The 26,394-nt window shown below is 45.6% G+C and overlaps 1 protein-coding gene across 7 annotated transcripts in view; it reads right to left on the bottom strand.

The window, feature by feature from the left end:
• ARHGAP22 (Rho GTPase activating protein 22) overlaps positions 1-26,394 on the bottom strand; it is a 177,650-nt gene that overhangs the window by 131,789 nt on the left and 19,467 nt on the right. Inside the window, exon 1 of one of the 7 annotated variants that reach the window (XM_081561815.1) lies at positions 6,963-7,645. The exons of 5 other annotated variants lie outside the window; for them this stretch is intronic. In XM_081561815.1, coding sequence (XP_081417941.1) covers positions 6,963-6,996 — 34 coding nt within the window. In that variant the 5' untranslated portion in view covers positions 6,997-7,645. Of the gene's footprint in view, positions 1-6,962; positions 7,646-26,394 lie in introns of those variants that run through there. One more of the 7 variants, XM_081561791.1, reaches the window with a different exon arrangement.

Here is a 26,394-nt window from a genome sequence, read left to right as displayed (position 1 = left end):
TCTTGAGATCCTATTTTCATTTCTTTTAGATACAAACCCAGAAATGGAATTGCTGGGTCATATGGTAGCTCTATTTTTAATTTTTTGAGGAACCACCATATTGTTTTCCATAGTGACTGCACCAGTTTACGTTCAGTATACCAGAGGTCCCTTTTCTTCACATTCTTGCCAATATTGTTACCTCTTGTCTTTGGATAATAGCCATTCTAACGGTTGTGAGGTGATATCTCAACGTGGTTTTTGATTTGCATTTCCCTGATGATTAGTGCTGTGAGCATCTTTTCATGTACTTCTTGGACATTTCTATTTATTCTTTGCAAAAATGTCTATTCAGTTCTTCTGCCCATGTTTTAGTCTGTTGGGGTTTTTTTGCTATTGAGTTGTAGGAGTTCTTTGTATATTTTGGATATTAGCCCCTTATTGGATCTATGATTTGCAGATACTTTTTCCTATTCTGTAGGTTTCTTTTTCATTTTATGGATTTTTGCCTTTTCTATGCAGAAGCTTTTTAGTTTGATGCAGCCCCACTTGTTTATTTTTGCTTTTGCTTCCTTTGCTTTTTGTGTCTAATCTGAAAAATGATTGTCACCACTGATGTCAAAGAGATTACCTCATATGTTTTCTTCTAGGAGTTTTATGCTTTCAAGTCTTAATGTTCAAGTCTTTTGAGTTGGTTTTTGTGTATGGTGAAAGGTAAGGGTCCAGTTTCATTCTTTTGCTTGTGACTGTCCAGTTTGCCCAACACCATTTATAGAGGAGACTGTCCTTCTAGTATACTGCCCATTGTATATCACTGGCTCATTTGTTGTAAATTAATTGACCACACATGCATGGATTTATTTCTGGGTTTTCTATTTTGCTCCATTGATTTATGGTCTGTTTTTGTGCCAAATAATTTCTTGATATTTTTTTTCCATTTTAAATACTACCTATTGATTCCTAACTATGTAAGATGAGGATTTCATTTATTTCACTCTTCCACCTCATCACACGTAAGCACCCACTCCATCCTCCCAGTATAGTTACAGTGTATTTTTAGTTTGATCAATATGCAGAATTTGCATTATTAGTACTATGTAATTGCTAGTCCCAGTTGAGCTATGCAGTATACTATAATATTTCATGAACCACTTTTTGTTTTCCCTGGAGTTCATAATTGCCTTGCCTTTTAATTTGCTTACTATTCTACTACATATCAATAATTCAACCTTAAATATTCTAACAGTTGTTTGAATCCACTTTCCATGTATTCATAGGCAGTGGGAATCTTCTTAAAAATCACACCGCATTTCATTACTCAAAGAATTTATAGCTCTCCTGGGGACATGCAGGGCTACCTGCAGTGGTGTTTGGATAGTGTGAATCCCTGTGTTGGGTTAGAGAGTGGGCATATGCCTCAGCAATGGATAGACACGAATTCCAACACTTGTTGGCAGGGTACCCACAATGCTCCTTCCACATCTGTTAAAACAGGAATAATGGTCTTCATCATAGTATAGTCATGAGAATTAAATAAGTACAATAAAAACACCTGGAGCACGGAAGGCACACAACAAATGTAGGTTTGTTTCCTTCAGGGAAAATCAAGAAAAATAAGGCCAGTGAAAGTACTTCATCTCACTCATAGAGCTTTCTCTCTCCATCCCCAAAGTATTGACCAGGCTCTGCACATTCATCAAGGCTTCTAAGACATTGATACTCCTTCGAAGGAAGATGGCTCAAGCTGCTGGGGCTGTGCTCATCAGGCTAATGATTTCCTTTAAAAGAAGGAGCCTCCTTAACAGCAACATCAATTTTATTTTGAAATATTTTAAACAAAGGCAGAAACTCTAAAAGGAAATATCGATAGGTTGATGATATAATAATTAAAAACATTCATACATCTGGGAAAAAAGACCTTGATATAAAAATTAAGGGCAAGCAACAATTGGGAAAATATTTGCAACATATAAATCAATCAAAGGAGGGCTGACTTTCCTAAGGACCTGGACCACTTAGGTCCAGAGACAGTGCTTCAGCCTCCTAGGCTAATGCTTTCTCTGCTATTAATCCACTCACTCACTCATCTATTCATACATTCATTTATTCACCATATATGTATTGAGCACCCACCAGATGCCTGGCATTGGAGTATACTGACATCTAAATACAGAAATGGGCCCTGCTCTCCTGGAATGCAAAGTCCAGTGGGGTTACAGTTATTCCCCAAATAGTCACACTGAGGAGTGTACAACTACAACTCAAGGTAAGTGCTACAAAGGAAAGGAGAGCCCGGAGCAGAGGATCCAGTTTAGACTGGGGTTGCAGGAGCACTTGGCTGGCAACACTTGAGCTGAGAACTGGAGGGAGAACAGGACTTAAGAAGTGTGTGTGTGTGTGTGTGTGTGTGTGTGTGTGTGTGAAAGAGAGAGAGAGAGAGAGAGACAGAGAGAGAGAGAGACAGAGAAATACAGATAGACTGATAGAGAGAAAAAGGAATTCCAGCTGGGGAAACAGGGTGTGCTCTGGCCCTGTGGAAGGAGGCCCATGGAACACGTTGAGGAATGAGAAGGCCAGTGTGGCTGGAGCTTGGAGAGTGAGAGGAGGCTGGAGGTTTGGCCAGTGGCTGGACTGTAAGAGAAGTCTTCCTGTAAGTTGGGGCTGGAGGAGGAGGCTGGTGATGGGTACGCTGTGGATTTAAATTTGGAGAGATGGCTCTGGCTTTGGAGTGGAGAATGGATGGGAGTGGGTGGGGGTGAGGCAGAGTATTACTGCCACAGGTTAGAAATGATGATGGCTGGGAGAGGATAGTAACAGGAGACTGAGTGAGACAGGGAGAGTCAAGAGCTCTTTGGGAGATAAAAGACATGGCTGCCTCCCATACCTTATCCTTGTGAAACAGGGCAAGACCAAATCAATAAATCTTTATTTGGGGCAGTGCTAACGGGCACAGAGGAGGCCTCAATCAAAATAGGGGACACACAAATCTTTGAAGAAGCAGGCCCTATGTCAGTGAGATTTCAGGAAAAGGAGCAATCCCCGGGAGTTGGGGTAGCATCAGGGTCAAGTATTCTGCGGCTTTGTTCTGACCACCTCCTGGGAGCTGTGTGAGTGGTGGGTGCACAGAGGGCACAGCACTCACAGAGTCTGGTGGTGGGCATGAGGGTACAGCCTGGGGCTCTGCTGCCTTCCCTCACCCTGGAAAACTCACAGGAGAGAGGGTGCCTATCTTATATTTCTGTTATCTATCTTAAAAAAAAAAGGCAATTTTTACAGTGTCACAGAACACATGCATTTGTAACTTGCTCCACTGCATCTGTGATAAATTCATGGATTTTTAGTGAGCCTATCTCGTTTTTCTTCTGGGAACCTGGCAGGGATGGGGTGACTATCTCTTCCATTCCCGCTCTGGAAATATGGCAACAAATCTTAGCAGAGTTAGAGCTTGCCAGGCATGGCATCAGGAAAGGCTCCCTGAACAGGACCCTAGGAGATACGCAGGAGCTAAGTAAGGTAGAGCCAACCGCACCTAGGTCCAAATGGCCTCATCTGGCTTCCACAGGCCGTGATAAGCTAGGGTGAGTCCGAGCTGGTCCTAAGCAGGCAACGGCAAGCTAGAATCATGGTATTAAAGGCCAGTGTGAGCTGGTACCAACCAATCTGGACCACTTTCCTGAATCAGACTGAATTATATGATGTACTTAAAAGCAAGCACACTGTTTGAATTTACAGGCTCTTTTTGAGATATTTCCTGCTGGTTTGGGTGCCTCCCTACTTTTTTGAATTATCATTGTCCTCTTCTGTGTGTGTACAACACCTGCCTCACCTGCCTCTAACTGCTTCTTGGAAATAGAGCTCCGATTATTGAACAAACTTAGTTTTATATGTGGGTAAGTACCAGGTGGTACTAGTGGTAAAGAACCTGCCTGCCAGTGCAGGAGACATAAGAGACCCGGGTTCAATCCTTGGGTTGGGAAGATCCCCTGGAGGAGGGCATGGCAACCTACCCCAGTATTTTTGTCTGGAGAATCCCATGGACAGAGGAGCCTGGTAGGATACAGTCCATAGGGTTGCACAGAGTTGGACACGATTGAAGTAACTTAGCAAGTAGCAAAGTGATAGTAGGGTTTTTCCTGGGAGGTTCTCAATCCTGACAGCTCCTCCTTCCTGGGAAAGAGACACAAGGACGTTTTTAGGGTGATGGCGCTCTTTGCAGCAATATCAGAGCTGGCCTGGATGGGGACCTGCCAGGAAGTTAACAGCCAATATAACCTTGGGGCAGGTTTCCTGGGAAGCCCCTATTGCAGAGCAGCTGAGGCTTCTGAGCCCAGTTGACCTGGGCTGGTTTTCTTAACCATTCCAGAAAGTGACCCCAGGTCTTTTCCATCAACCCTTTGTAACCAGATAGTGGTGCAATCTGGAAGTGTGTCTGGCATATGTATCTCCTGGAGCAGCCTGGACAAAGCAGTGTGTGGATCTCAGAGGCTGTGATTTGTATCCTATAGGCTGGCAGGGTTTATGACATGAAGGCTGCCCAACTCCTAAAAGATGCCAAGGGGGATGAATTTTGAGGGAAGGTCTTCCTTCTACCAGAGCCCCATTTCTTCGAGGCATGCATATATAATTTTGGTCTGTATTCCTCCAGAAATGTCCCTGCGTGCTCTGACTCTTGACCTGGTCTCCAGCCCCAGCCTGTTGACCCTGTGCACAGCCCTCCTCCCACCACCAGCACTGGCATATGCCGATCCCTGCCTGGAATGTGGCCTCCTCCCTCCACCATCCTTGCCTAGGTAGCCCCACCATTCTTCAGCTCACAGCTCAGGCACCACTTGGTTCCTCTGAAAGCTTCATTTGTAGCATATGCTCTTATCATGGTTTATGATCATGTATTTATTTTTATGGGTAGTGAGTGAAAGTCGCTCAGTCATGTCTGACTCTTTGTGATCCCATGGACTATACAGTCCATGGAATTCTCCAGACCAGAATACTGGAGTGGGTAGCTGTTCCCTTCTCCACGGGATCCTTCCAACCCAAGGTTTGAACCCAGGTCTCCTACATTGCAGATGGATTTTTTACCAGGTGAGCCACCAGGGAAGCCCATTTTTATGGGTAAACAGTTATCTTATAAATGTCTGATATATAGCACCATAAACTCTATCTTTTAACATGCACTACAAGATAATATCATCTGGTATCTCAGTCTGAGCACTACTGACATTTAGAGTTGGAGAATTCTTTGTTGTGGGAGCTGTCCTCTGCATTGCAGGATGCTCAGCAGCATCTCTTATCTACTAGATGGGCCTATATCTAGTAGATGCCAGTAGCATCCCTTAGCTGGAACAACCAAAATGCCTCCAGACATCAACAAATGTCCCCCAGAGGGCAAAAGAACTCCTGGTTGAGAACCACTGACCCAGAACAAATGTTTCTAGGAAGTCTGAGATCTCAAAGGCAGGCTTCCTGAGAGCCGTTTGCAAAGCACTGTTTTTTTTTTTTCTAAACCAGCCCCATCCAACAGAAACATAATGTCAGCCACATATGTAATTATAAATGTTCTAGGAGCAGCATGAAAAGCAAGTAAAAGAAAAAACAGGTGGGCCAAATTCCAATCAATATTTTATTTAACCCAATATATCCAAAGTATTATCACTTCATCAGTGATCAATGTAAAATAATCATTGAGATATTTCACATTCTTTTTCCCCCAAGTCATCAAAATCTTCTGCGTGTTTTTCTCAGTTTGGATTAATCACATGTCAAGTGCTCAATAGCCATGTGTGGCCAGTATGCTAGCCAGGAATGGGAGAGGAGACCCAAGCTCTCTTAGGGGGCCTGGCCTGGCCCACCTGTTGCACTGTTACCAGGCTGTACCCCTATCCCTGAGCAGAGCCATGCACAGCCCTCTTTTGCCCACTGGGGCCCACAGGTGACAACCCATTCCAAGCATCCCATGGAGGGATCCTGATGGCTCTAACTATGTTCTAGAGGGCCAGCCTGCTCAGGAAAGTTATCCAAATGCCTGCAGTGTGCTAATGAGATGGGTGTGTGCCTGTGAGCTCACGAGAGCCCAGAGGATCCCTGCCTCCAATATACAAACACTGGGTGAGACAAGTACTGGTTCCAAGTTCCCTGGGCAGAAGCTCCACTCACTTCCAAACCACTCTCCTCATGCTCCTTACTCACAAGGAAGGTTCAGCCCTCCACAAACGCTGGTCACATGAAAAGACACATTCTATTTTTCTTAAAACACAGATGCCGTCATCTAAAATGACACTTGCACTGGCCAAGAAGCTGCTGTCCAGGCAGATGCTTTTCTGAGCCCCAAGACCTGTCCTGAGGCCCCAGTCCATTCTGCAGGGCCACAAGCTGGCTGGGGTGCTAGCCCAGTGCTGTGGATCGCCCCTGCAAGGTTCACCTGCATCCCTTACTTATCTCTGGATCCGCTCCCCCAACACCAGCAACTCCAGGCCCTGCTGCTTTCTGGGAGTTCTCCCAGACAGAGCCCCTGCCTGCCTGCCTGCCTGCCTGAGGAGTTCCTTTCTGCAACCCAGCTGTGGTGGGACCTGGCTGTCCGGAGAAGTCAGGGCATTGCCCTTCCTAGTGGCAGCTACTTTTGCCTTGGCAGCTAGGGCAGATCTTGAGCATTCAGCATTTCCCTTTTAGGAATAAATAAATAAATAAATAAAGTTTTTCCAAAGTTGTCACCTCATCACTTTGAGCAAGTCAGGGACTCGGTAAAACGTGGAATGTCGGCTGAAACCTGCATACCCACCGGGGCACTAAATTGGCCATCTCCCTCTGACAGTATCAGGTCTGACCCCCACAGACCCCAGGAGCCTCCCTATTAGGGGCTGTCTGTCACCAAGATGCCTCCAGAACGCCCGCCCCATGTGACCGCAGCATGCAGCCAGCGAGTATCCGCGCCCATCTGCCAGCAGACTCACCACACTGTGCCCAGATCGGCCACAGGAAGTCGGACTTACCCCTCCTGGCTTGCCTGATCTTCGGGTTCAGCATCTTCCTGCCGCCACCTGGACGGGATCGCTGGGCTGATCATGCTGTCATCCACTGCCCTTTTCTCTTCCTTTCGCCCAGTTGCCCCCCATTTCCCGCTCCAGCCCCCATGGCCGCTGGCGTCACCAGCGAGGCTCCCTCGTCTGCCTCTCCCGGCTCCGGACCGACGGCTTGCCTTGGACAACGTAAACCTCAATGCATTATTTATCCATCTTAGAATTAATTCCCATCCAAGTAAACCATTAAGAGGCTCAGTAACCGTTTCTGATCAATCACTGGGTCAGGGCGGGGCGGCCTGGCTGTCCCTCCGCCTGGTCAGGGAGCACGCGGCACTGCCCATCCGCGAGCGGAGCGGGCGCAGCAGTCCGGGCGGAGGCGCGGGGAGGGCGGGGCGGGAGGAGCCAGGCGGAGAGCGCGGTCCCAGCTGGACCGACGGCCCCGGAGGGCGGGCGGGCTCCGGGATCCTATCCGCCCTCTGCGTGGGGAGGGCTCGTCGAAGCGCGTGCCACCGGCTAGAGATTCCAAGAGGCCGCAGGAAATGCTCGGACTCTGGCCGCCCTGGGTCTCCGGTCTGCAGGCACTGCCAAGGCCGGGGGTGGGGGAGCGGTCTGTCCTTGGGGACCTGCTCTGCCCCATGCTTCCTGCCAAGAGGGACCAGGAGGCTGTCTATGAGGTCACAGTTCCAACTGTGGAAAGACAGGTGTGTCTTAAAAAGAGATACAGCCTTGGTATATTCAGAGTCCCAGGGGACTCACCCAGCAAAGCCCGTTAGAGATGTTAACTTTTTTTCTACTTAAATAGGGTGAAAGGAGTAAGAATCCTGTGAAACACTTAGGTTAGGGCCCACATATAGTAAGTAATTAGTGTTAAGTCTCTTCAGTCATGTCTGACTCTTTGCGACCCCATGGACTGCAGCCTGCCAGGCTCCTCTGTCCATGGGATTCTTCAGGCAAGAAGACTGGAGTGGGTCGCCATTTCCTTCTCCAGGGGATATTCCAGATCTTACTAAAGACTGTTCACTGAGCAGTGAATCTCTGCCAACTGCCATGTTTCTGTTTAATACTGGCAGAATTCTAAACAGTGTGTAGTGGAGCTTTGGGAAGGTTCAGGCTCAAGATCCTAAAAATTTCCCAAGAAATGTAATCACAGTAATTGTTGTTGTTTAGTAGGCACCTACTATGTGTCCTTGAGGTTGGGGCTTTATATTCTGCATCTGTTTCAATTCTCAGATTCCCTGAGGCAGGGAAGCCTTTGTCATGGTTCTTCAGATGAAAAAATAAGGCACAGAAATGTTATGTATCTTGCCCAGAGTTACACAGTCCTATCAGGGCCCCGGGGCCTGAACCGACACTGTCTCTACAGCTCATGCCTTTCTGTGATGCCAGTCTAAGTACCCTGATTCCAATCATTTCTCGTGAATGTTCCTGGCTTGAGAGCCCTCGATGAATTTGCTGGATGGTAAGGACCAGCCTTTGTGCCCCTAAAATCCCCCCAGATGTCCTGTTAGGCATTTGGGCTGGGTTCTTTGGGCCTGAGTATTGTGTGATATCCTCTTCATAGGTAGAAGATGAGGGATTTGAACAAGGTTCCCTCTGCTTTGATTGACCATGCTCCTACCCTAATTCTCATAGTGCCCCTATGTCCACTGATCCCCAAATGGTGGACTGACGTGTAATCTTTAGCAGCTGGAAAGGAAGAGGATCCTGAGGCTGGGGGGTCCACTGGGAGCCCACTGCAGTAGTCCATGCGGGAGAGGACAGGATATGGTCTGTGGAGAGGAGGGAAGGATGGGAGAGGTTAAGGACTCACCAGGATGTGGCAAGTCAAGTCCCCAGGGTGAAGGGAGAGACAGTATCCCTAGAGACAGAGCTGTCTTACTCAGCATCTAGTCACTTACTCTGACTCTCAGATGCTCCTCAGAAGGGATGAATAAGCATAAGTAAGTTTGCTATGATATCCAAGGCCTTTCATGGTACTGGCCCATACTTCCTCTGTGACCTCTCCTGTAATGCTACACACAACCATATGCATGCATAGTCCCTGCTCCTGTGTGCTCCCAGTTCCTTTTCTCTGGGGTGTGTTTCCTGTCACACAAGTCTGATCATTCTAAGCAAGTCTCCCAAACTGTCTTGATTCTACCTCCAGAAGGGGAGCCAACACACACTTCCTCAGGGCTCTTATCTGTATGCCACGGACTGCCCAGTGCCCCTCCTGGACAATAAGCCCTGAGCCTCTGGTAGGACTCAGGCCAGGAACCTCATGAGGAATATTGGCTTGATGGATTGATTTGAGAAATGCCACTGAATGCCAGACTTGCCCTCCTGTTTCTTTGGGGCCAGGAAAAGGTCAGATCAGGGTGGGACAGAGACCATCTAGCAGGAGAGGGAAAGATACAGAGCTGGAAAATCTCAGGTTGACATCAGTGTCACAGAGGGAGGTCCCATGGCCAGTGACAACTTCTTGAGCAATCACTAAAGCCTGTGAGTAATGCAGCCTGGACCACTTCCTCCAAACCAGAGGCAGGAAAAATGCCCCAAAGGCTTAGTTTGGGTCCACTCACACTTGTTTTGGTTACGAAGTTACTCCCAGGCAGTTTTTCTGTGCAGCTCTTTCCCTGGATGATATTTAGCCGCTGAGCTTACCCGCCTGCTTTTCTGGGGATCTGCGTTGGAATTGGGCAAAACCACAGAGGCTCTAAGCTCAAGCCCGGAAGCAAAGCTGGGAAAATGGCAGAGATAATCTGAACTCTGCACCAGAGAATGCTGGTGGTGGGGGGCGGGTGTGGGACAGGGGCTAGGTAGCTCCTTCCTCTCTGTCCTCAGACCACACTCCCAGTACTTCTTGGGATGAAGGGATCCATGTGTTCCAGCTGGAAGGGACATTAGCACCCTCTCCTTCCTGAAGTTTACAAATCTTACACTGCAGGACCCTGGGAGCCCTCCAGTTCCCTTTGAGACCACTGGGAGAAGGGGTGAGGTGAGGACAAGAGCAGGGCCTCCTGAGTAAGTTTTTATTTGAAGGGACTGCTCCACTCCTCTTACACAGGCAGTAATCCGAGGCCAAGGAGAAATACAGGCCTCAATTAGGAGTAGAGACAGAGAGACTACCCCCTTACCCACTGTCCTTACAGCACTGTACCTCCTGACAGTGGTCCTTGCTTCTCCCTTTGCTGGTTCCCTGTCCTGCATCATTTTTTCATTTTCTAAGGGGCTCCTCTGGGTCAGGAACCTCTGGGCACTGCAAGGCGAGTGGAAAGCATTGGGAGGGCAGAACTGTCCAGAAGCCTTCGGCAGAAATGTACACCTCTTGGTGAGATGATCACCCACCAACATCATTGGCCCAGAGCCAGGATAGCTCCAAGTCACTGGTTTTCAGCCTTAGCTGTGTATTGGGGCATTCTGAAAACTAGTTTCTGTGTTTCACCCCATCAGTTCCGGTTTAATTCATCTGGTGTGGACACTGGTCTTTGGGAGGTGTAAAAGCTCCTCCGATTATTTAATGTGTGGCCAGGGTTGAGAACCACTGCTTTATTAGATAATTGCATATCCGTGAGCCCAAAGCCACCAGAAACAGTCTTTGCCTGCTCTTGCCTCAGGGAGGCTTCTTCTGAGGGAAGGGTTCATTTATCAATCAGTTTCTCAGTTAGAAAGTGGAAACGGGCCTCTATCTCAAGGCTTAACATGAGACAGCTCCATTCCACACAGAGCTATAGGTACTGCTATATAAGCTGTACACTGCACAAAAGTATCAATAGAAGGGGGAGTAGGACTGGGTTTGGGATCTGCTGGCAAAGTCGTGTGTTCTAGCATGGAGACAAGGACAAGCCTTTCTCTAATTTATACCAAGACGTCATATCGATAGGAAAGCCCTGAGTCTGAGATGCCTGCTCAGTGGTCACCAGTACCCAGTGTCCCCAGACTCCCAGTTTATGGCACTCTCAGTCTCTGTTGCCAGGCGGCCGAAGCTCCATCTCCCTAGCATACCACATCTGTCCATCCTGGGTGGGTGTGCTGGACTAGCCAGTTGGTCCCAATAGCCCTAAGAGGTGATTGCTGAATTTTTAGGAATTTTGTAATTTTAACACAGACATCATTAGAAATTATATTATGAATTGAAGTTACAATTAAATAAACTATTTTAAACACAAAGGTAATACATACTCAATAGACATGACTTTCTAACTACTGACAATATTTCCCTATTGTTGAACAACTTCCATTCTTAGGATTATTTCTCTCTATCCTATCTGTATGATGAAAATATTATTGTGATGGCTGATTTTTATGTCATCTTGACTGGGCCACAGACTGCCCAGACATTTGGTCACATATTATTCTGGGTGTGTCTGTGAGGATATTTCTGGACAAAACTAACATTTGAATCTGTAGATGAAATAAAGCACATTGCCCTTTTGGAGGTGGCTGGACTCATCCAGTCAGTTGGGGGCCCAAGAAGAAAAGAAAGGCTGACTCTCCCATGAGTAGAAGGGAACTCTTCTGGCCTGAAGGCCTCGAGCTGCGACACTGGTATTTTTCCTGCCTTCGAACTAGAACTACTTCGGGTCTCCTGTGTCTCCAGCTTACCAACTACAGATCTTGGAACTTAGCCTCCATAACTGTGTGGGCCAATTCCTCATTATAAATCTTTTGATATATACAGACAGTCCCTGACTTAAGATGGTTCAACTTACAATTTTTAGATTTTGTGATAGTGTGAAAGCAATATGCTTTCAGTAGAAAACTGTACTTAGAATTTTTGAATTTCATCTTTTCCTGGGCTAACCACACACCAGATGGTACTCTCTCATGATGCTGGGCAGTGGCAGCTAGTTGCAGCTCCCAGTCAGCCAGGTGATCATGGCCAGGAACTTAGAATAGATACACTTACAGGCATTCTAGACCCATATAACCATTCTGTTTTTTCACTTTCAGTACAGTATTCAATAAATTACATGAGATATTCAACTATTTATTATAAAACAGAATTTGTATTAGATGATTTTTGCCCAACTGTAGGCTAATGTAAATGTTCTGAGCATGTATAAGATAGGCTAGGCTAAGCCATGATATGCGGTAGGTTAGGTGCATCGAATGCATTTTTTTACTTAACGATGGGTTTATTGGGACGTAACGCCATTGTAAGTTGAGGAAGATCACTGTATATACATATAATCAAACACTTCATATGTCCTTGAGGTATGTATGTATTATATATGCTATGCTATGCTAAGTCGCTTCAGTCGTGTCCGACTCTGTGCGACCCCATAGACGGCAGCTCACCAGGCTCCGCCGTCCCTAGGATTCTCCAGGCAAGAATACTGGAGTGGGTTGCCATTTCTTTCTCCAGTGCATGAAAGGGAAAAGTGAAAGTGAAGTCGCTCAGTCGTGTCCGACTCTTAGCGACCCCATGGACTGTAGCCTACCAGGCTCCTCCGTCCATGGGATTTTCCAGGCAAGAGTACTGGAGTGGGGTGCCATTGCCTTCTCTGTGTATTATATATATGTATCTTCTATTGGTTCTGTTTCTCTGAAGAATTCTAATTCAACTACATACTGAGCTGCTACTACACATCTCTTCCCAACTCCTTGTTCACCGATCATGATGGTATGCTGGTAGTTAGAAGCTAATGGTGGTGGGAGTATTTATGCCAAGAAAATCAGCAAATGCTACATATTGTTCTAAAGAAGACATCCAGAACACCTGCTATAAACTCAAGATACATATCAGACCCTTACCCTCTTATAATTCATGACAGTCTATTTCTCAAGGATAAATATTTCTTTTTCAGTGTCAGAACATAGCTTCATGGCTTTTGCCTTTATAAGCTCCTGTTTTTGCTCTTCCCTGAAATACTCTTTGGAATATGTGTTGCTCAAATTGCAATTCATAAGATCCCCAAATAAAGTTCTTTGTTCTTTGCAGCCTCAATATTGATTACTATTTGACAAAATCAGGGCTTACATTTTTTTTCCTTCCAGAGAGCCAGTTGTTAGACGTTTGCTAGTACAGCTCTGATCATTCCCTACCAGGTTTGCTCTGAATGCCCCAGTCACTGTTGACTCCGCACTGTGGGCAGAGGGTGCTTTCTCTCCACCCAAACTGTTCTCCCCTTTCTCCTGGGCACACCCAGATGCTCCAGATTTCCCAGCTACCTTGCAGTTTGGTGTGACTGGGCTCCAGTCATTGTTCATGAGCAGATGAGTTGTGGCCAGTTTGATGTCTGGCCCACAAAACTCCTCCCCTCAACATTTCTCCATGTTTGTCTCCTTTTTCTGGGGCCACCTTAGAAGCCTCATGTAAAAGAGGGAAGAGGCCCATAGTCTGGGTCCCTAAATGACTGAGTGATCCCAGTCCCCATTGTCAACCAGAACCATCTTCACCTCCTAGATTTTGATGCATCCTTTTGGACCCTGTTTCAATATTACCTGCCTATCAAAGCCTCATCCCTAGAGTTCTGAACCTCTTATATCTCCCTTATCACCCCTACCTGAGGCCACATGAACCTTCTAAAAGTTCTCGTGCCAGACCCCATTAAGCCCTTACCCATAATTTATATATATAAAATTTAAATTCTCATATTTATTACCCATAAAATTGCTAACATCTGTTGGATCATAAAAAAAGCAAGAGAATTTCAGAAAAAATATCTATTTCTGCTTCATTGACTGCACTAAAGCCTTTGACTATGCGGATCACAACAAGCTGTGGAAAATTCTTAGAGTCGGGAATACGAGGCCACCTTACCTGCCTTCTGAGAAACCTGTATGCAGGTCAAGAAGCAACAGTTAGAACCTGACACGGAACAACAGACTGGTTCCAAATTGGGAAAGGAGTACATCAAGGCTGTATATTGTCACCCTAGTTATTTAACTTATATGCAGAGTACATCACGAGAAACGCTGGACTCAATCAATCCACAAGCTGGAATCAAGATTGCCAGGGGAAATACCAATAACCTCAGATACGCAGATGACACCACCCTCCTGGCAGAAAGCGAAGAGAAATTAAAGAGCCTCTTGACGAAGGTGAAAGAGGAGGGTGAAAAAGATGGCTTAAAACTCAACATTTAAAAAACGAAGATTATGGCATCCAGTACCATCACGTCATGACAAATAGATGGGGAAACAGTGGAAACAGTGACAGACTTTTCTTTCTTGGATTCCAAAATCAGTGTAGATTTTGATGCAGTCATGAATTTAAAAGATGCTTGCTCCTTGGAAGAAAAGCTATGACAAACCTAGACAGTTAATTAAAAAGCAGAGACATTACTTTGCCAACAAAGGTCCATCTAGTCAAAGCTATGGTTTTTCCAGTAGTCATGTATGGATGTTAAGAGTTGGATCATAAAGAAGGCTGAGCACTGAAGAACTGATGCTTTTGAACTGCGGTATCGGAGAAGACTCTTGAGAGTCCCTAGGACTACAAGAAGATCAAACCAGTCAATCCTAAAGGAAATCAACTCTGAATATTCATTGGAAGGACTGATGCTGAAGCTGAAGATCCAATACTTTGGCCACCTGATGGGAAGAGCTGACTCATTAGAAAAAACCCTGATGTTGGGAAAGATTGAAGGCAGGAGGAGAAGGGGATGACAGGGGATGAAATGGTTGGACCATGGCATCACCGACTCGATGGACATGAGTTTGAGCAAGCTCCAGGAGTTGGTAATGGACAGGAAAGCCTGGTGTGTTGTAGTCCATGGGGTCGCAAGGGGTCAGACATGACTGAGCAACTGGACAACAATTACCCATAATTTAAATATTATAACCTAGAATTTAAATGTAAACTACAAATGAAACTTGTAGTATGCTGTCTTTAAGATATTCTTTCCAGATTTTTTTCCCTAGATTTTTTAATCACAAAATTGTGAGGGATTCATCGGAGGTGAACCTTTTCCTACACTGGTGGCCTTAACTTGCTGGCCTTACCTTCACGTTTGGGTACTTGGGTTCTGCAAGTTGCTATGTCCCCAAGGGAAGAAGGCAGGGCTTCTCTCTTGGCCCACTGTTCCTGGCCTTAGTCCTGTTGACTTTGGCCTGAAGTCTGTCTCTGTCCTTTGGCCCAGTGCCTCCTCCAGATGTGTAGCTTGGCTTTTAATTTCAGTCTTGTCCACTTACCATAGTCTATGGTACACTCTCTCATATACAGCCCAGGCCCATCAGAATGGGTCTAGAGCCCTGGACTCTTACTTTTCTGAGTCTTTGGTATCCTGGGATCCTAGGCAGAAAGTCAGAAGGACAAAGAGGCAGAATCCAGGGTTGGACATTGGAAAATCACCAGGCACACTGGGCCAGTAAGAGCATTCAGACCAGAATATAGAGGCTTTGCTTGGAAAGTCCCTTACTTGTGACCCATAGTCTCAGGCATGTTTCCTTGAGTCCTGCAGCCCTGGATTAGGGGGAAAGGTGGCTTAGGGGTAACTAAATGAGCTGGTTCAGAGAACATAACCTTTGGTTTGAACTCCTATAGTACCACGGGTCACCCATCACCTTTCTCTTTGTAGCAGCTAGAGGCCAGACAGCTGATGTGCAGGGGGGCTTAGTGCTGAGAGGATGGGTGAGTGGTACATCCGCTGGGTTCTCCAGTGGAAGATGCAGAGATGAGAGTTTTATGAGGGATGAACACTTGTTCAGCAAAGGGGAGGAGGCAGGAGTGGGGAGGGAGAGGTGGGTCTGAGCCATGTGCATACCTGACAGTTTCTGCCAGCCCACCTGGGGCTCTGAGGCAGATGGCCCAGAAGAGTGGTCTAGCTTTGGGTGGAGGTGATTCTGCCCATGTACTACTGTCACTGGCTGGGGGCCTTCTCAAAAAGGAGTATGACCTTGGCTACCACTGCCTTGCGCAGTCGTTGGCTGGGAGCCACCCAAGAAGAACATAAAGTTGGCTCAAAAACTGAGGTTGACCTTAAAAGAGCCAACAGCTGGTGGTGTCAGCTGACCCCACTCCTTGCAGCTGGGGGAGCAAGTCTTTTCTTGAAGAGGCTGTTGAATAGCTCAGCTGTGTGTACCTGATGGGGTGCGATGAACCTGGCAGGCCTCATTTTTCGGCCTCTGTAAAAACTGGGTTAAAACTAATTCTACTCACCTAAGACTTTCTGCTCCATTTAGCTAGGCAGCTTTCAGATAAAGTTTTATTCGGCTGCGACATCTCACCGTGGTTTCCTCACAAGGGCAAAAAGCTTCCATTAGAGGCTGTGTAGAGCCAACAGTGGGACAGGCCCTGCCGGGAGCAGGTGGTCCCCTAGGGGCACTGTCGGAAGTGGCAGGAGGGACCGCAGCCCACTGGGCCTGACACCTTGGGCCAGGCAGGGTCCCCCTGCTGAGTTCCTGCTTCTGGTAGTCAGAGGCTGAGAGGAAAGAAGGAAATGATACTTCGTTAGTGGGTTTCTGTGTCCTGGGAACATGAGGTACTGAGGCTCTGAGGAGCTGTCCCCCTTCCCCTCCAGCAGAGGGTGGGGGACCCAGAGGTGGGCTTCCCACTAGCCTCAGCCAGCCCAGGTTCTAATGGCAGCCTCTGTCCTCACTCAGGTCCAACAAGGAAGCAGGTCTGAAATGATTTCCCCTCCCCCAAAGAAAATGATGAATCACCACTCGAGTCAGTTTTGCATTATTGAAAAACAAGTCTTCTCCCTCGTGAGAACACCTGCTTGCTGTGGAATGGCAGGGATTGGAACAGATGGAAAGAATGGAAATTTCCCAGGCGCCTTCTCTCCCAACTCACATCCTTCCACAAAGTCCAGATTCCTCCTGTGCTTGACCAGCCCCTCCCCCTGGGCACACAACCTTCATCTGCTCCTCCAAACATTTCCCCTCCTTTTGCATCATTAATCCCTCCTCCTCTCATTGGCTCTCTTCTCTAAACTGACAAACACACTCAGGTCTTCCTGTTTTGGAGTGACTCCCTCTCGCCTGCCCTGTCCCTCCCCGCGCCCCACCTCCCTCTTTGGTCTGCTCTGGCCCTGTAGGCAGCTGGCTGTGGCCATGTGATGTAGGCTCAGCCCATCAGATGGTCCTGCCTGGGTCTGGTCTAACCTTAAGCATATCACGAAAAGACTGAGAGATGGGTAAAGGGACTTCTCAGCACGGGGAGCAGTGACGACATCCTGCTGTGAGCCTGCTGCCTTCTAATATGGTGGAGGCACCCCACGAAGATGTCCCGACCACGCCATCCTTGTAAGAAAACGATCCAGTGCTCTTCATTTTTAGGCTCCCTGGAGCCACCATCATTTGGGGTTCTTTTCCAAGCCTGGTTCTCCAGCTTCCAAAGGATTTTGTAAGTCTCTGATACATTTTGAATAAATTCCTTTTTCTGGCTTTAGCTGGCTTAGGTTGTCTTTCTGTGACTTGCAACGCACAGAATTCTAACTGATGTCCATATCATGCCTCTCAGCCCCTGTTTTCACATGCCTCTCCTCTCTCACTTCCTAGTTTTCCTAACTTAGCACAGATGACATGATCTCCCAATTGTCTGTTCTCTCACAGATGGCGTTTTCTTCCTTATTTCCCCAGTTATGCCACCAAGCTAATCATTGGATGTCTCAGACTGGAAACCATAGGCCATCCTTCCAGACGACGACTCTAGTTTTCTACAGCCTATTTTCATGCTTCCATGACTGACAGTACTCACAGTTCACCCCAAAGGTAATGCTGGATGAGGCCCTCCCACTCTGGCAAACACTTCTTTCCTCCCAACCTTGGCTTCATTCTCATCTGTTTCAAATCCAGCTCCTGTCTGGGTATACACCTCTGACCCTGGTGAGGGTCTGGTGCACACACGCTGCCTCGATTTTGCCTGCAGCACAACAACATATTCAAAGGGCTCCATGAAAAACTGTCAACCCAAAATTCAACAGTTGGCAAAATTATTCTTCAAAGTGATAGAGCACTTAACAGATTCTCAGATAAACAAAAACTGAGACAGTTAATTGCTAGCAGACCTGCCCTATAAGAAATGTTAAAAGGAGTCCTTCAGGCTGAAGTGAAAGGATATTAGACAGTGATTCAAATCCACATGAAGAGATAAAGAACACCAGTAAAAGTAATGGTATAGGTAAATATTTAAGAGAGTATCAATGCATTTTTCTTTGCAACTTCTCTTTTTCTCTTATCTGATTTAAAAAATAACATCATAAAAATGATAAACCTGTGTTGATTGATGAGCACACAGTGTATAAAACTGTAGTGAATGATGATGAAGAATACAAAAGGTTTTGCTCAACAGATGAATGTAAAGATGTGGTGTATATATACAATGGAATACTACTCAGCCATAAAAAAGAATAAAAATTTTGCAATCTGCAACAGCATGGGTGGACTTGGAGGGCATTGTGCTATGTGAAATAAGTCAGACAGAGAAAGACAAACACTGTATGATATCACTTATATGTGGAATCTAAAAAATACAACAAACTAGCAAGTATAACAAAAAGAAATAGACTCACATATATAGAGGATAAACTACGGGTTACCAGTAGGGGGTGTAGAGGGGTAAAATAGGAGTGGGGGGTGGGAGATGTAAACTTTGATGTAAGACAGGCTCAAGAATATATTGTACAACATGGGGAATATAGCCAATATTTTATAACTGTAAATAGAGAAAAACCTTTCAAAATTGTGAATGACTATATTGCATACCTTTAACGTACATAATAAGTTATATGAGCATCACCAACTCAATGGACAAGAATTTGAGCAAACTGTGGGAGATGCTGGAGGACAGAGGAGCCTGGCATGCTGCAGTCCATGAGGTCAGAGTCAGGCACGACATAGCAACTGAAGAACAGCAACTTACATAATATTGTACATCAACTATACTTCAATAAAAAAATAAAAGTTTTTGTATACTGTTTGTATTAATCGAAACTAGATTGACATACATTAAGATGTAATCCCCAAGGCAACAACCAAGAAAATAACCCCCAAAATATACAGTAAATGAAAAAACAAGATGAATAAAAGAATATGACAGACATTATACATTTAATACAAGAGAAGTCAGTAATTGAGGAGGTGAGGAACATAAAAGATACGACACATAGGAAAAAAATAGCAAAATAGTAGAAGTAAGTCCTTTCTTATCAGTAATTACATTAAATGTAAATAAATTAAACTCTCCAAATAAAAGGAAGAAAATACAACAATGTTCTCTCTAAAGAGTGTTACTTTAGTTTTGAAGACACAAACAGGTTGAAAGTGAAAGGATTTAAAAAGATAGTCCACAAGAACAGTAACCAAATGAGGGCTGTATGGCTATATTTAAATCAGGCAAAACAGACTTTAAGACCAAAAAGTATTATGAGAGAGAAAAAAGGACAATATACATTAATAAAAGGGTCAAATACATCAAGATGTAACAATTATAAACATATATTTGCCTAACAATAAAGCATCAATGTCCATGAAGCAAAAACAGATAGACTCAAGGGAGAAATGGACACTGCAACAATGGTAATTGGAAACTTCAATATTCTACTTTCCATATTGGACAGAATATCAACAAAGAAACAGAGAATGTGAACAGCACTATAAACTACCTAGATCTAATATACAACTATAGAACACTCCACCCAACAGCAGCACCTAAACATATTCATCTCAAGGGTGCTGGGAACATCCTTGGGTAGACACATGTTAGGCCACAAAGTAGGTAACAGATTTTAAAAAATATCTTCCTCTTACTAGTCTACATTATACTAGAGGTTTTAGCCAGGGAAATTAGGCAAGAAAAAATAATAAAGGCAGTGCGTGTTGCATCCCATCCTGGGCCCAGGCTCAGGAATGAGTTTGAGAGAGGGCAAGGAACAAGGGACCATGCAGTGTCCTGTTCTGTCCCCGGATAAGGCAGTGAAGGGTAGCTCCAGCCTGTGCCCGTGGCATCTCGCTCCTCTTTCTAAATTTCAATTTTGAATTTCAGTCTCCACTCATATCCAAGGGATTTAGGAAGATTCCAACCTGATAATTTTGGGCACAGACTGTGAGGGCCAATAGGTGGAGCTGGGCATTTTAGGGCCTATCTACTGTACACCTGGCTGAAGAAGCATGGGGAAGGGTGCGGTGCTTAATAAGCCATAGATGTATGCTCTGCTTAGCAAGTCTAATCTTGCAGCTGGCTCAGCCTGGAAGAAGGGCCACCTTTGTCTTTTGAGAAAGGCACTGTCCAGACTCAATGTTCTTGTACTGCACTGTGAGTTGTCTGAAGAATCAGCCCCAAGGCTTGGACACAGAACTCTGGAGCTCAGAGAAAGGTGGACAACGGCCAGAGACGGCACCATGGGAGCTAACGTGGGGCCTAGTCCCTTCTTTGCAGTAGGCGTATGAATCAGGTTTCAAGGGTCCAAAGGTGTCTGACCAGGCATGTCTGCTGAGGATGGGCCTGCCTTCTCAGCCCTGTATGCATACTGCCTTAGAAGAGGCCCTGACATGGCAAGGAGCACTGTGCCCGGTGGCAACATTTCCCTTACCACAGTTGTTACCATCATTATTATTCTAGCAGTTACTCTTTTCTAACCACCTACCTAGTACCTGGCCCCATCACCACTGTTCACACACAACACCAACCAAAGGTGGTTTGCCAATCCTGTCTTAAGAGGAAAGTAAGGCTCAGAGGTGGTGTGTGATGTGTACCACCAAGGGTTAAGCTGGTGTACTACCAGGGGTTAAGCTGGTGTCTCAACCCCAGCCTGCCAGGGTGTATAACATCAGATGGCTCTCATCTTGAAATTATCTCATTTTGAAATTATTTCACCAATCTTGGATATTCTGCTTTTTCGTTCTTTTTTTCCTTTGCATTCAGCTTGAATTTTCTATTGACAAATTTTCAAGTTCACTAATTATTTCCTTAGCTGTGTCTACTCTACTGGTGAGCCCATCAAAAGCATTCTTCATTTCTGTTGCAGTGATTTTTATTTCCAGAATTTCTTTTTTATTCTTTCTTAGAATTTCCATCTCTCTGCTTATATTAGCCATCTGTTCTTACATGTTGGCTACATTTTCTATTAGCATCCTTAACATACTAATCATAATTATTTTAAATTATCTAACTGATAATCCCCAAATTGCTGCCATATCTTGGCTATTATTGTCTGAACTCCCCTATGACTCTAGATTTGGGGTAGTGGTTTGGGCTGTGACTTCAATTCTCTGATGGGTAGAAGAAGTCACTGATTTTAAGTTCATTCAGTTTCTTCCTTGCTGTAAGGGTGGGAGTGATTATGTCTAAGCTTTTTACATATCAAAGGTAAAACCAGAAACCTGGGTCTTTACATTTTAATTGCTGTTGTATAATGACTATTCTTTTTCAAACAACCTCTTCTGCATCTCCCACCTCCCCATCCCTAGATAATCCTGATTCACCTCCCAGAGGCCTGTGATCCACATGAAAGACTTCAGAGAACAGCTTGCTTTAGACCCTCCCATTAGATTAATGGCCCATCATCATCTCCCCTTTATAGTGAGGAACCCAAGTGGAGAGATTATATCATTGGAATAAGATCATGGAGTAAGTAATTGGTGCAACCAAGATTTACACCTAGGTCTGGCTTTCTGGTTTTCTTTAGAGACTATTCTTATCTTTTCAGAACTGGCAAAATAATGCCAGTGTCAGGGTGGGAGGGTTGACTTTCCCCATTCACTGGATAGTTAACAAGGACTGGATCATGACAAAGGGCTAAGAAGAGGAGGGACTAAGATGTCAGGAGAGAAAATGGTTTCTTTTGTTGGACAGCAGAGAAGGGGAACCAGAATGCTACTTTATTTTAAGCATAGTTATTTACAATGTTATATTCATTTCTATGTACTATTTAGCATAGTCAGGCATGGAAGCAACCTAAATGTCCACCAACAGATGACATTTGAATGGATGACACATGAATGGATAAAAAAGATGTGGTACACACACACACACACACACACACACACACACACACTGGAATATTATTCAGTCATAAAAAAGAACGAAAACAGTTTATCAGCTGAACACTAGGCTGAGCTGGTCTTCAGGAAGCACTGACTCTTAGATGGCATTTAGGGCAGGTATCAGAGAAAGTCAATGTTATGAACATGTTTGTCTCCATATTAATTCTCACCTTCTACCCAGGCCACCAGGATGCTGCTATGGTAACTGGCTGGCAGTCTTACATTCCAGCCAGTAAACATGCTGAGAGAAGTCCATTTGTACCACTAATCCAGTCATACTTTGGAAAGCCCGATGGATACACATTCCAGATGTGGGTAGGGGACTTGATGGCTATGGCCAAGGGGTGCAGCTTATGTCCCTGAAGGCAGAGGTACACCTACAAATGAGTAGTAGAGGGGGTGAGCTCAGATCTGGGCTGAGTCCTCCCTCTGCTGCTCAGTAGCAGTGTGCCCTTGGGAGTCACCGGATTTCCTGAATCTCAGCTTCCTTATCTGGCCAACAGGGAGAGCTGCTCCACCCCCACAGAGCTGGGGCAGTGGTAAACAAGACCCAGGGGAGTGCAAAAGAGCTCTGAGCCCCCGTGCGGTTTGCCATTTCGCAACCACTCTCAGGGTCGAGTCATTTCTCCCAAATGTGCAGGAACAGAAATCAGCGTAAGAAACTGCTTCCCTAAGGAAGCCCCTGACTCAGTCTCTATTTGGTTCAGTTGCTGGGGGTGGGTAAGTGTGAGTTTCTGCTTGGCTCCCAGAGGCAGGGTGTCTGGCAGAGTTTCTCTCTAGATACTGGCTGAAGGCTCTGCCCAGCCTCTTCCCAGCCTCCTTGTTCCTGGGGCACAGATGCCTCACTATTCCTCGGTTCAGAGTCCAGGAAAGCAAGAGGGCTCTCCTCTGCTGTCATGGGCTGAATTGTGCTCCCCCACCCCACATTTATATGCTGAAGTCCTGACCCCCAGTACCTCGGAATGTGACTGTATTTGGACATGAGGTCTTTAAAGGAGTGATTAAATTATAAATGAGTCATTAACAGGGGTCCTATTCCAACTATCACTAGAATCCTCAGAAGAAGAGATCAGGACACAAGCTTGCACAGAGAAAAGACTATGTGAAAACACAGGGAGTAGATAGCCATCTAACAAGCCAAGGAGAGAGGCCTCAGAAGAAACTAAACCTGCTGATGCCTTGATCTTAGACTTTAATCCTCCAGGATTATGCTGTTGTTTTAGCCACCCAGCCTGCCACCCTTTGTTATGGAGCTTGAGGACACTAATCACAACTGCCCTTCCTCCTCACTGAGTGTGAGAGGCATTCCACACTCGTCTTAGGGTTCCTGCAAAAGTTGGTCTGTTGCTGACTGCACGACCTTGATAATGTCCTTCAGATAGGCCCTCCCTCATTCCATGTCTCACCCCCATCCCCTCATTCCTGCTTCCTGGCATCATCTTCCAAATAAACCACCCAAGTCCTTGGGCTCTGCTTTTGGGGAAGACTGATTTGGACACAGCATCAGGTTGACTGGAGCTTTAGCTTAATTCTGAGAGTTCCTCTAGCATGAAGGGCCAGAGTGGGTGGGGGGACAGTCAGAGAAGCTGCCTTCTATGTACACAGTGCCACCATCCCTACCAGATCAGTCTCCAGGAAGCTGATCGCCTCAGAAGCCAACCAGACCTTTGGTTGAATGCTGTCAAGTTGCCTGTGGATAGAGACAGGCCCCAATGCAGTGTGCATGGTATTGGGTGCAGGGCAGGTACCGTGGGTCATTGCTTGTATGAAGCTGGGGAGTAGGTGTCTCTCTTCACTCAGAGGTATTGTCCAGAGCAGCCCACAGGGCACACATGATGGATGGATGCATGCATGCATGGTGAGTTGGGACAGTGAGAGGACAGAGAATGCTGGAAGAGTCAGTTGGGAATGGCACCAAGCAGCCCTCCCCATACCTGTCCCTTCTTCTGTCCCCCTCCCAACAATGGCACCTCCTCCCTCCCAGATGCCCAAGCCAGAAGGTTAGGCCTTGACTTTTCTCCTTCCTACCCCCCCCACCCCGTACTTCCACAGGAGCCAGATACCCAGCTCTGTGCAGCTCATATTCTTAGACTGTTTTGTCACCACCATCACTCTATTGGCCCAGTACCTCATCAGCCCTTCCCAGAACTGCTGAAATGTCTCCCTGCCTTAGCCTCTTCTCCCCTGCTCATCAGCTTCCCTTCCCAGAGTCATCCTGCTAGAATCTTAGCATGGCTTCACATCTTTCATTGGCTTCCCATATTCAAAACCAGAGAACAGGAACCCATGACACCTTTCTAATGCAACCTGGCAAGACTGAGGGACATGTTCCAGGGTTCCCGTTCTTATATGTGTCCCATAGGCTGGGCTTCAGGGAGATTCCTGGGGGATCTGAGAGACTGAAAAGGAAGCATCAGCCATTCTGTAGCCCATGGGCATTGTTGCTGATAAGCTGACTCACCTCATTGGGAGGAAGCAGCAGCTGGGCCTGCCATCGTCCCACCTTCCTATGGAACCTCTTAGTTTCTCCGACTCCTGGGCCAGGTATGTGTTTAGCCCTGTGACAAAGGGCTGGAATTCTGCAGAAGTATTTTGCAACACCAAAACCAGCTGCATAGACATCCACAATGCCGTCCCTGTCCAACACTTTTCTTGTCCATCTTTTCTCTCCATCATCTCTTGAGCCCACTGTCCCTTTCATGTTGTTACTGACTTGGATCCTCAAGCAGGCCACCTGACCTCCATTCATCTTCTCTCCCTGCTATTTGTTCATTCATTCAACAGTTATTAAGCGCATACTGTGTGACAGACATCATTCTAGGCACTGTGAAAACAGCTCTAATATTAACCTTACTTTCCCTCCTTACTCCAAGTGTGCTTGAATAGTAACCAAAGGGGTAGTGGCAATAAAGCCTGTAGAATAGAGCCTGTATCTTGATGGGAGAGGAGAGACAGATCAGAGATGAAATAAGTAAGCAGGAGGCAGGGCTTCCAACTATGTCTGTATGATGAGGTCAGCAAAACCTCTTCTCCAAATGCAACTGTAAGTCTGGACAAAACTGACAAAAGAACCATTTCCATACTCTGAAGCTGACCAAAGGAATGAAGCAAAAAAAAAAAAAAAAATCTGAAAATCATTTATGCCTGGAAGACTGCTCTCCTTTAGGTAAGAACAGTGAGAGTTTGTGGAGTTCTTGCCAAGGGGCGCTTCTATCCCCCTTTCCCCAGCTCAATCCTCAACAGAGTTTCTGCCAGGGTGGGACACATCATGGGGACCAGCAACTCTGCTGATGAAGTCAAAAGCAGCTCATTCAACTTTGAGCAGTGGGTGATGCCCACACCCAGAGTCACTGTCAGTGGAATAGACAATCTTGGCAACAAGTGAACGGGGAGAACTAAGACTGTGTCTGAGTTTGCAGTTATTGCTGCGGCCATTAGGCTGTATGTGCGTACAGTTGCGACCAGAGAGGGCTGAGGGTACCCGTATACTCCTGCCAACCCTAAGACTGTGGGCATGTGCAGAGGTCGTGGGAAGAGTCCAGCAGAAATTGAAAGCCAGGGCAAACTTGAAAAACTTGAAAACAATCTGAACTTGGATAGCATTTTCCTACCTCCTGCATATCTATTAGCAGAGGATGGAAGATCTACTGGCTTAGTGCTTGAATACAGTATCTGTCTACTCATTGGCTGACTATGAATTACACAGAAACAGGGGTGACCCTTCTAGGAAGCCAAGTTTAAAAATAAAAGGGAGAATAAAGAACAAATAAAACCAGAGATATTAGTGACTACATATTGGGGGGGGAGACAATTTAACAGACTTATCCCAGGCAAGTTACCAAACAATTCAACAACACCAATGTTTAGATGAATAAATAATAATTCTGAGTTCCTACAATACGTTACCAAATGCCCAGTTTTTAATTAAAAAGTTATGAGATGTACAAAGGAAAAGGGAAGTGTGACCCATACTTAGGAAAAAAGCCAACAGAAACTCTCTGAATATTCCCAGATTTTCATATTTAGAATATAAATACTTCGAAAAAATCTATGTAAATACATCTAAAGAACTAAAGGAAACATGTTTAAAGAATTAAAAGGATGCACGATAACAATGAATCAACATATTGAGAATCTCAATGAGATAGAAAATATCAAAAAAAAAAACCAAATGAAAATTCTTGAATTGAAAGTCCAATAACCGAAATGAAAAATCCACTAAACGGGCTCAACAGATTTGAGACGGCAGAAGGAAGAAAACAAGAACATTAGGATAGAGCTGCAGAGATCACCCTATCTGAAGAATACAGAGAAACACAGGACGAGAAAAAGAACAGACAGTTAGAAATCTGTGAAGTACCAGCAAACACGCCAGTGTCTGTGTAATGCAAGTTCTAGAGGGAGACAAAAGAGAGAAATAGAAAAATCACTTAAAAAGAATAGTGGCTGAAAACTTGCCAAATTTGATGAAAAAATATCAGTTTTCACA

The sequence above is a fragment of the Giraffa tippelskirchi genome, chromosome 2, assembly GCF_054371585.1.
Source record: "Giraffa tippelskirchi isolate mGirTip1 chromosome 2, T2T-mGirTip1v1.2.pri, whole genome shotgun sequence".
NCBI lineage: Eukaryota > Metazoa > Chordata > Mammalia > Artiodactyla > Giraffidae > Giraffa > Giraffa tippelskirchi.
Note: the sequence above shows the minus strand (reverse complement) of the source record. Positions and strands in the feature narration are given on the sequence as shown.